Source organism: Enhydra lutris, unplaced genomic scaffold (assembly GCF_002288905.1).
Source record: "Enhydra lutris kenyoni isolate GAN:26980312 unplaced genomic scaffold, ASM228890v2 scaffoldscaffold10, whole genome shotgun sequence".
NCBI lineage: Eukaryota > Metazoa > Chordata > Mammalia > Carnivora > Mustelidae > Enhydra > Enhydra lutris.
Genome location: NW_019154094.1, coordinates 2,993,244 through 3,003,859, shown reverse-complemented (window position 1 = coordinate 3,003,859; position 10,616 = coordinate 2,993,244). Strand labels below are relative to the sequence as shown.

The following is a 10,616-nucleotide window of genomic DNA, read 5'->3' as shown; positions in this document are numbered from 1 at the left end:
TCTCGGAGATTAGACCACGCGAGGGTGGCGGAGGTTCTGCGTGCCCTTGGGTGATCGCTCCCCTGGAGACCTTGGGTCCACATCTGTAATTAGGGCTTAAGGGTGGGTCGTCCAGCTGTCCCAGAGCTGCACTGACAGTCACGTCTGAGCTCCTTAAGGCAACACCTTTTAGGGCTGTCCTCTCAACAGCCCCCACAAGGTGAGAGTGCGTGCATGGGAGTGTTTATCCCCATTTCGCAGATGAGCAAGATGAAGCTCAAACGCGAACGGTGAGTCCTGGTAGGCAGCGCGGCGCTAATTGGCGAAGAGACCCCGAGACCCCTTCTCCCGCCTCCGCCCCCGCCCCCGCTCCGGGTGGCGCGGCAGCCTCTGCCCCTTTAAGAATTCCCCGCGGAAACAAGCAGGAAGGGGGTGGCGCTTGCTTCCGAGACGGATGTGCGCACAGACCAATGGATGCTACAGTCGCCGCAGCGGCGGCCAATGGGCGCGGCGGGGGCGGGGCCGGGCGCCCGAGCCTGGTTCCCGAGGCGCGGCGGCCACGGCTGGGGGCGGGGAGGGGGGCGCAGGACCCCAGGCGGGGGTCCCGGAGCCGGAGGCACGTGTCCCGGGGCGCCGGCAGGGTTGCACCGGCTGGGGGCGCTGCCCAGGCCTGGGCTGGTCTGGGTGCCGGGGCGACGGGGGCTGGGGCCGATGGGCGGGGCTAAGGGCCGCTGGGGGAGGCGAGCCGGGGGGCGAGGAGGGTCGGAGTGCTAGAGGGGGCGCGGCAGAGCGCGGGCGGCTGGGGGTGGGAACCGAAGGGGACTGAGGGGAGTAGGTGGGGGCAGTGCTGGCAGAGAAGTGCAGGGCCGGGGGCCCTGAGGGGTGCGGGGGTCGGGGGCCCCAGACTGGTGGCGTCAAACAGGCATGAGGCGTTGGGGCCCTGGGTGGGAGGTTGACGGAGAGCCAGGCCCGGGTGGGGGGGTCGTCTGGAGGGTGTAGGGTATGATGCGATCCGTTGAGGGGCGTCTGGGGACATCAGGGTGTTTACGGGTCGACTGAGCGGCTGTGGGGAGAGCTGGCCCAGGCTGGGGGCGGTGGTTGGGGGAGGGGGGAGGGCGAGTTATACGGGCGCAGGGGATTGTGGGGGGGGGGGCTGGGAGGGTCTCAGAAAATGGGGCCGGAGCCCGGAAGGAGCAGGCAGGTGAGGGTTAGGGAGGAGATGCTGTGGGTTAGAATTAGAATGAAAGCTAGGCTTTACCACCTCTGAGCTTGGGGCCTGGGGAAGAGGGGCAGTTGTTCATAGCCAGAAGAGGAGGCTGTAGAATCCCTTGGGGGTCTTGACCACCCCTGTAAAGGAGGCTACTTTGAGAGAGTGGTCAGGAGGCTTGAGGAGAGGAGGAAGGGCTCCCAGGGAAGGGTATGGGCTAGAGTCCTTGGCATTGGGGGAGTGGTATTAGATTCAGGGTATGGAAAGAAAAGGCTTGGGATTTCTAGTGGCAACCCTTAGGAGAAGGGGCAGCTGGAGGTGGGATTCCTGGTAAAGATTCAATTCCCTTTGGGCTCTAAAAACAGACTTCCTGAGACTTCAGTCACCCTAAAAAAATCCTGGCAACCCCCTCTGGGCGTTTAAAACCCCGGTTCAAATTCTGTCCCTGCAGTTACCTTGCTCTGTGACCTTGGGCAAATAGCTTTGCCTCTCTGGGCCTCAATTTACTTTTCTGTAAAATATGGGGGCAGAGGATGTTTCCTACTCTGGGTATTTGTAAAAACTAAAAAATAATCAGCTGTAAAACAGCTAACATTGAGACTGATTGATGGCTAGGGTTTGATGTGTGGGACAAGCCTGGGTTGTTCTTTACCCACTGTACAGATGAGGAAATTAAGGCCGGGTGCTCCTAAGTCACACAGCGGGTGAATGGATGCAGAGGAGAATGTGAGGGTGGGATTCTTACCCCATCCATTCCCCCCACCAGGGCCAATTCCCATCCCCCCAGCAGCATGGCTTCCTGTGCTGAGCCCTCTGCCTCGGGGCCTGAGCCCACTGCCCCACCGCCTGCTGGGGTCCCACCACTCGAGGACTTCGAGGTGCTGGATGGGGTGGAAGATGCAGAGGGCGAGGAGGAGGAGGAGGAGGAGGAAGACCTGAGTGAGCTGCCACCACTTGAAGACGTGGGGCGGCCTCCACTGGAGGAGGCCGAGCAGCCTGGGGCCCTGGCCCGAGAGTTCCTGGCCGCCATGGAGCCTGAGCCCGAGCCCGCCCCAGCCCCGGATGAGTGGCTGGACATCCTGGGTAAGGAGCAGGGGTGGCTTGGGTTGACCCACACGGCCTGGACAGCTCAGGTTCAGGAATGACCTTGGCCTAGGCCATCTTCTCCCCTGAGCCTCATTTCCCCCTCTCTGCTATGCAGTAGTTTGGAAGTCAAACATGTAACCACGGTGATCGCTTGCCACAGGCAACTGGTTGAGACACTTCATATCTAAGAACCCCTTTCATTGTCACATGCACACATGCACGTCGTGTTCTAGCCCTGTTTCTCAGAGCTGCTAAGAGCAGCTCAGAGAGGCTGAGTCACCTGCCCAGGGCCACACAGCCAGTACTCCAGGTGCTGGCAGCTCCCAGCCCCCACTGCTTCCTTTTTTGGCATTTGTCTGACAAGTGCCTCTTCCCTGAAAATGTGTCCAGGGGTCAAATAGATCTGGAAAACATCTCATTTTGTTCAATCCTCTGTCTGACTCATAGCATGCATTAGCATTGCAACTACTCAGAGAAGGCCTACAAGAAAGAAACTGGGGGATCCCACACACATGCCCCATCATGTACCCCATGATAGTGACCCTGGAAACTAGAGAGAAATACTGCTGCTGGTACTGATACTTTGTATATTAAATAACATTAGTGTCCACTAATAATGATGGTAGTGAAACATCGTTAATAAGATCACAAATACTGATATTAAAGCAATAGTGTCAAGTAATCCTGATTTGATAATGCAGATTTGTTACTGTTATCATCTCTACTGCTGATAGAAATGCCACTTCTGAAAATAACACCAGGTTGGGGTGCCTGGGTGGCTCAGTCAGTTAAGCATCTGTCTTCGGCTCAGGTCATAATCTCAGGGTCCATGGATCGAGTTCCCACATCCCCACGTCATGCTCTCTGCTTGGAGGGGAGGTTGCTACTCCCTCTCTGCCTGCCCCTACCCCAGCTCATGCTGTCTCTTGTTCTTGCTCGGTCTCAAATGAATAAATCATAACATTACAAAAAATAAAAATAACACCACTTAATATTTGCTGGGTCCGTGCCAGGCCCACACATCATTTTTTAGCCTTACAACGACCCTAAAATGTAATTCTTATCAAATCCCCCTTTTTTTTTTTTTTTAAGATTTTATTTATTTATTTGAGAGAGAGCGCATGTGCATGCACGAGAAGGGAGAGGGTCAGAGGGAGAAGTAGATGCGGGACTCGATTCTGGGACTCCGGGATCATGACCCAAACCCAAGCCAGACGCTTAACCAAATCAGCCACCCAGGCGTCCCACCATCTCCCCGTCTTACAGATGAGGGAACTGAGGCTCAGTGAATGGAGGTGCTTGCCCAGCAGACAGCTTCCTAGGCTGTATTAGAATTTGGGAAGCTCTTCTTTACTGATATTAAGAGCTGCTCTGCTTTCCCTCTGAGCACGAACCTGACTGCCCATTTATGTTTGAGCCAGCTGCTTTCTGAGGTGAGAATTTGGGCTTCTGTCCAAGGAAACTGAGGCCTTGAGAGGGTACATGATTTGCCCAGAGTCTACTGAGATAAGAGGCTAGTGCCTGCTTATAACCCGACCAGCACATCCACCATTCATGCCCAGATACTTAGAGACACAGGGATTCCTAGGGAGCCACTAGATGAGTTCTGAAACTGGATGTGGAGCATGGACAAGTTGGGGAACAGTATAGAAATTTGGAACATTCTAGAATATTCCAGAATATTAACAGCTATTTCCCTGTCCCTCACCTTTAGTCAAAGGTCCATTCAGAGTTACAGTATATCCCAAACTGGTGGAATATTATAGAATCCAGGTAAATGCTGGGAATATGGATGACTGCAGGTATTAGTCTGATGGGCCTCACAGGTGTAAGCCCTCAGTTGCCTCAGTGGTGGTTGTGGGATGACAGTGGCTTTCTTTGTTGTGCGGGTTCCTTGAGTGGATTCGTGAGGGTGCTGGGCCTCACGGCTGCTCAGTAGCTGTTCGCCAGGGCCATTTGTCCATTCCTGTGATTGCTTGGGGCTTGGAGGAAAATATGGGCTGTGGGCCCATCAGGGACACTGTTGCTTATAGACCCTCTGGCTGCTTAACTTTGAATTGTAGGGATGTGCTTCTTTGGTAGAGACACAATCCTGGTGTCACAGAGACTCTGATAACCAAGCAGACTGCTCACTGGGTATCACCAGGGGTCTCCCTGATGTCCCCATTTCATGGCTAGGTAAATGGAGGCCCAGTGTTGAAGGGCTGGATGGGAACCAGGAGAGGGAGTGGAGGGCGGCTTCAGAGTCTATCCTGCACATCCCTGCCAGCCTGATTCTGCTTGGCAGGATGACTTTTCTCAGCTCTTTGTCCGGGCCAAGACTTAATTTTCTTTTCTTTTTTTAAAGATTTATTTATTTAATTGTCAGAGAAGGGGTGTATGTGCACACAAGCAGGGGAGTGATAGGCAGAGGGAGAAGCAGGCTCCCCACTGAACAAGGAGCCCGATATGGTACTCGATCCCAGGACCCCAGGATCATGACCTGAGCCGAAGGCAGACGCTTAACCAACTGAGCCACCCAGGCATCCCAGATCTAAATTTTCTTAAGATAATGGTCAGACGGGCCATAATTGTCACCCCTCAGATTGATCCTTTCATGCCTAGTGTCCAGCCAGGGACAGTTCCAGGGGCATGGGATCACCTACCCAGTAAGTGGCAGAGCAGCTCTTTGAGGCTCAGCTGGGTGCTGGGAGAGGGGTGCTGGGGGGAGCAAGCACCCATCTGACCTGCGTGGTGATAGGCTGCTCGTCCCCGGTCCCCGGCAGGGAACGGGCTGTTACGGAAGAAGACGTTGGTCCCAGGCCCACCCGGCTCGAGCCGCCCAGCTAAAGGCCAGGTAGTCACTGTACAGCTGCAGACCTCGCTGGAGAACGGCACTCGGGTGCAGGAAGAGCCAGAGCTGGTGTTCACCCTGGGCGACTGTGACGTCATCCAGGTGGGAGGGCGCGAGGGCCCTGGCAGCTGGTCTGGAGCTGAGTGGAGGAGGCCTGCTAAGGGGAGGTGGTGGCTGCTGGGGGGCAGGGTGGTGGTGGGGTCGGAGTGGGCGTGGCATTGCTACTGTGTACCTGAGCCTGCCTGACCCTCTTGCCCCCGCACACCCAGGCCCTGGATCTCAGCGTTCCACTCATGGATGTGGGGGAGACAGCTATGGTCACTGCTGATTCCAAGTACTGCTATGGCCCCCAGGGCAGGTGAGAACCTGTTACCAGCAGGGTCCCAATGGAGGACCCCTTTGCCCACCAAATTGATAGCAGAAGAAACAGACTTAGGGAGGGGAAGTCACTCACCAAGTCAGGAAGCCCATGGGTCGCAAGTTACTTCCCTTTCGTTTCACTGAGGAGGGGGTGATGGTGGGGCCAGCTCCCAAGTCTTGAGCCCTCGCCCTTTCCCCCCTGCTCCCTAGCCAACCCAGTGTATCTGGGGTTCGCTCATGGTGGCCGCTGGGTCTGAGTGCTGCTCTTGCCCCATCCCCCAGCAGGAGCCCGTACATCCCCCCACACGCGGCCCTGTGCCTGGAGGTGACCCTGAAGACTGCCGTAGATGGGCCTGACCTGGAAATGCTCACAGGGCAGGAGCGTGTGGCTCTGGCCAACCGGAAGCGGGAGTGTGGCAATGCCCACTACCAGCGGGCCGACTTCGTGTTGGCTGCCAATTCCTACGACCTCGCCATCAAGGCCATCACCTCTAGCGCCAAAGGTGAGTGCCAAGTCAAATCCTGCCGCACCCCCTGCGAAGCCATCCACTCGTGCCAGAAGCATCCAGCCACAGAAGGACTCAGACTCAGAATGATCTAGAATATTCCAGAATGTGGACAGATGATCAACTATTCCTGACCCTTAGACTAGAGTCCACTGTAGACTTAAGGTATGTCCTCAATCAACAGAATAATACAGAACACAGGTAGATGTTGGAATGTGAGTGACCATGGACCATGTCAATCCACATGCCCTGTGGTTAGGTCTTCGCATTGCTTAGGCTCGATCTTATTCTTTAGGAGCACCCTGAGGATGGGCTGGTCTTGGCCCGTGTTAGAAATAGGGAAACTGAGACCAGAGAGGCTTGAGGTCCTCCAAGGAATAGATGGTGGAGGCCCCGCCCCTGGGAATTCAGAGCCCCTCTCTCCAGTCTCTTGGGACTGGGGTACTCCGAGGCCCTCCCCACTCAGTCCCCTCTGCCACCAGGTCCAGAGGGAGCGGGCCTTGACCTGGGTCACAGTGTGTGGGGTGCCTTTCCCTGGGGTCAAAGGTGGCCAGCCCTCCACAGATGGGCGGCTATGGGGGGCTGGCGGTACGGTAACCAAGGCCACGGTTGAACACCAACATCCCCCTGCCCCCCGCTGCAGTGGACATGACATTCGAGGAGGAGGAGCAGCTCCTGCAGCTGAAGGTGAAATGTCTGAACAACCTGGCAGCATCACAGCTGAAGCTGGACCACTACCGAGCTGCACTGCGCTCCTGCAGCCTTGTGCTGGAGCATCAGCCCGACAACATCAAGGCTCTCTTCCGCAAGGGCAAGGTGAGCTGCGGGCCGGTGGACCCGCTGATTCCCCCACACCCAGAGCAGTGGGGCTGATTCCAAACGCTGGATTTGAGACGAGCACGGGCATCAGCCAGCCAAGCTCTCTGGGATACAGGTGGGGAAACTGAGTCCCAGACAGGTGCTGAGGTGTGGTCTGGATCATAGCAATTTGTTGACAAGCCAGACTTGAACCGTAGGTCTTAGGTTCCCTCCTAACTGCTGACACTGCCCTGTGACCCTTTGGTGACTGCTCTTTGTATATAATTCTCCATGGTTCACACATCTCAGAGTAAAAAGCCAAGTCCTCATTGCAGACCTTGGGGCTCTGGGTCATCGGGTCCTCCCACCATCCCCTTCCATCCCTCCTCTTCCTTCTCTCCATCCTGCTCAGCTTCCTCAGTGCTTGCTGCCCAGGCTGGGGTTATTCCCACCCTAGTGACTTTACACAGGCTCTGCCCTCTGCCTGAGCCGTTCACACCCCAGATCGCCCCATGGGTCCCTCTTTCACCTCCTTCAGGTCTTTGCTCCTATGTCACCTCCTCAGGAAGCTCTCCCCCCCACACCCACCTGACTCCCTGCCCTGTCTTCATGTTCACCATGGTGGCGTTAGCAGAGGCAGGTGTCATCCTGGCTGTTAGGTCCCTTATTAGAAGCTGGAGATTTTGTCCATTTCACTCACTGGTAAATCTCTAGCCATGCAAACAGGGCCGGGTACACAGTGGGTGCCCAGTAAATGCTGTGGAATGTAGGGATGAATTTGACCTGTGTAGACTTGACCGTAATTGCTTTTGTCCCCATCTGCTATTCATCTCCACCTGTGTGTGTGTGTGTGTGTTTGGTGCGGGGGGGGGGGGGGGGGGGCGGAGTTCAGCGCCTTTAGCAGTACTGAGGAAATTGAGACACAAGCAAATGGTGGGTCACCTAGCCTGTCGGTGAGAGGCATGAGCAGGGCTTCCCTCCAACCGGCATTTTTAAACCACTTGTGTGTAGGGTTCTGTGTAGAAATGTGGGAAGAAGATGCTATCTCTATTTTCTCAGGGGTCTGATGCTCTTGGGGGCAGTGGAATTGTCTGCTCCTATAGCCTCACATTTATATCTGCTGGTTGTAGGCGACACAAACCCATCCTAACAGATTCAGACAGGAGGAGGAATTAATAACTTATGGAATTGCCAAGTATAGGGTGTTGGCTTCAGGCATGGCTGGATCCAGGCATTAGCAATGTTGTTGGGATGCTGTGCCTGTCTGCTGTGGGTTTTCCCCTCAGGGTGATCAAGGTGCTTCTACCTGCTCACTCAGAAAGTTCAAGGCTTCCATGTCTGTCCGTGACACCTGCATGGTTCAGGTGGGCCTCATTGGCTGGCTCTGAATCATTCACTGTAGTCAAAGCTTTGGAAATGCTCATTTAGCTTCTTGAGCCAGCTAGGGTGGCAAGGGAGGAGGTGAGGCCAGCACCCAGGTTTCCTGCAAAGGCTGAGACAGACATGCAGAGGAGGGAGCAGACTGGGACGACATTGAGCCTAGTGGGGCACTTATGTCGTCTTAGGGCTCAGGGACGGTATAAGGGTGGCTGGGTCCCTGGGGTGATTGTGGGTGATGGATTTGGGACTAGTCAGGGTGACCAGGAGCCTAGCAGGGCTGGGCCTTTTTTTTTTTTTTTTTTTTTAAGATTTTTATTTATTTATTTGACAGAGATCACAAGTAGTTAGAGAAGCAGGCAGAGAGAAAGAGAGGAGGAAGCAGGCTCCCTGCTGAGCAGAGAGCCCGAGGCGGGGCTCAATCCCTGGACCCTGGGATCATGACCTGAGCCGAAGGCAGAGGCTCCAACCCACTGAGCCACCCAGGCGCCCCAAGGGCTGGGCCTTTTGAAGAAGATCATGGCGCACTGTCATTCTAGAATGACGCCATCCATTTCCTTCCACAGGTGCTGGCCCAGCAGGGGGAGTACAGTGAGGCCATCCCCATTCTGAGGGCAGCCCTGAAGCTGGAACCTTCCAACAAGGTGAGCAGAAAGGAGGCAGCCTTGGGACCTACCCTGCTAACTTGTCTGGGAAGTCATCCTGTGGTCTTTGCCTTGTCCTGCTTGCTGTGGCTCTCCTGGGGTTCTAGCCTGGGCAGTGACGGCGAGGGGCTGGGTGACTGAAGAGCCCCAGCCAGCTTGCTGAGACCCTTATGACCCCTGCATAGATGGTCAGGGCTCACCCCTCCCCAGCCAGAATCCCAGAGGCCAAAGGTGCTACCAACATGGCCAGTGTCAGTGTCCTCAGGTTTTCTACCAAAATCTTCCTTTCTCCTGGCCACCTTGTACTCTGCCCCATCCACTGGTTGCCTAGGGGGATAGAGATGGCAGCCCCTACTTTGCTGATGCCCTGAGAGGAGCAGATGGAACTTTCGTGTCTCAGTGGTCCTCACCCCAAAGTGACCAGGGTTCCCCAGAAAGGCGGAACATCGGAGATGATGGTCAGGTTGGCTGCTCCCACTGCATGTTCTTAGCCCAACTGACACCCACCTTTTGCAGACGATCCATGCAGAGCTTTCAAAACTGGTGAAGAAGCACGCGGCCCAGAGAAGCACAGAGACCGCCCTATACCGGAAAATGCTGGGGAACCCCAGCCGGCTGCCTGCCAAGTGTCCTGGCAAGGGTGCCTGGGTGAGCGGGGGCTGGCAGGCGCAGGGATGTTCCCAGACGAGGGGCAGGGGCTAAGGGTGGGGCATGCCACCCAGAAGGAGTTTCTTCATTTTGCAAATGTTGATGTCAACTGGGCTATGTTGGACCATGTTGGGAACACAGAGAAGCCTCAGCCCTGTGCAGTCAGGGTTAGAGCAGAAGATGGAAGAAGACTTGGAGGGCTCAGGGCGGGGAGTGATAGCTCTTCCAGAGGGGAAGGGGAGGTGTTCTAGAGCAGGGGACACTTGGCTTGAGTTTTGATGTATGAGTAGGAGTTTGCCAGAAGGTGGGAAAGGCTTTGTCAGGCAGTGGTTTGCTGGGAGGCCTCTTTGGGCCATGTTGGTAGCTGAAGCCTGGGGAATCAATCTTGACCACTCTCCAGCCTTCTCTTCCCTCCCATTTATCCACAGTCCATCCCCTGGAAGTGGCTGTTTGGGGCGACTGCTGTTGCCCTGGGGGGCGTGGCTCTCTCCGTGGTCATCGCTGCCAGGAACTGACCACCCAGGTGGCCACCACCCCCTTGCACACCACGGACCCCACCCCGCGCTCCCTAACTTCCCCAGGCTCCCTGTCCACTGCCCTGTCTGATCCAGCCCCCTCCTCTGGGGCGGGAGCAGTGAGGTGTGGGGGCCACATGGCCCCAGTGAGACAGGAGGGACTATGGCCCTATAGGAGGAAAGTGAGGCAGGGCCCGGGCTTCAAGTCCAGCCCAGAGGGAGGGGACCCTCATTCCTCCAGACCCAATTCCCATCCCCACCCCCATCCCCTTGGGTTAGGTCTCAACAGAGGCCAGCCTCAGTTTCTCCTTCCCAACAGGCCTGGGGGCAGCCCTTCCCCAACCCAGTCCCTGTCCAAGCGTCAATCCCCACCCACACCGCCTGCTGCCCTCTGTCCAGGTTCTCCCTCCCACTCCTTCAGTGAAATAAAGCCTCCTACCCCGCACTCTGCTGCCTCTAGTCCCTTCTTCCGCTGTCACTTGGGGCTGGGCCAGAGATAACCTGTGTCACATCCAGGGTCATGTGGGACTAAAGCGGGGGTGGGGGCATCTCCTCTTAGGCCACGGCAGATCTGCTTTACAAAGGGGGCAGCAGAGACCTAGAGAAGTGGGGCGATGCATTCAGGGTACCCAGCCGGCCTCTGCAGGAGTTTACACTCAGTTA

The 10,616-nt window shown here is 56.2% G+C and overlaps 1 protein-coding gene across 2 annotated transcripts; it reads left to right on the top strand.

The window, feature by feature from the left end:
* The first annotated feature begins 518 nt into the window (after window positions 1-518).
* LOC111143795 (FK506 binding protein 8) lies at window positions 519-10,398 on the top strand. 2 transcript variants are annotated; one of them, XM_022497675.1, is made up of 9 exons: window positions 519-595; window positions 1,953-2,269; window positions 5,038-5,207; window positions 5,375-5,463; window positions 5,748-5,968; window positions 6,615-6,787; window positions 8,713-8,790; window positions 9,307-9,438; window positions 9,867-10,398. In XM_022497675.1, exons 2-9 carry the CDS (start codon window positions 1,978-1,980, stop codon window positions 9,951-9,953), a joined length of 1,242 nt encoding a protein of 413 aa, XP_022353383.1. In that variant the 5' UTR covers window positions 519-595; window positions 1,953-1,977; the 3' UTR covers window positions 9,954-10,398. The 2 variants fall into 2 exon arrangements, with proteins under 2 accessions (XP_022353383.1, XP_022353384.1); XM_022497676.1 differs by lacking the exon at window positions 519-595 and having other exon boundaries at window positions 1,132-2,269; window positions 5,751-5,968.
* Window positions 10,399-10,616: the final 218 nt, after the last annotated feature.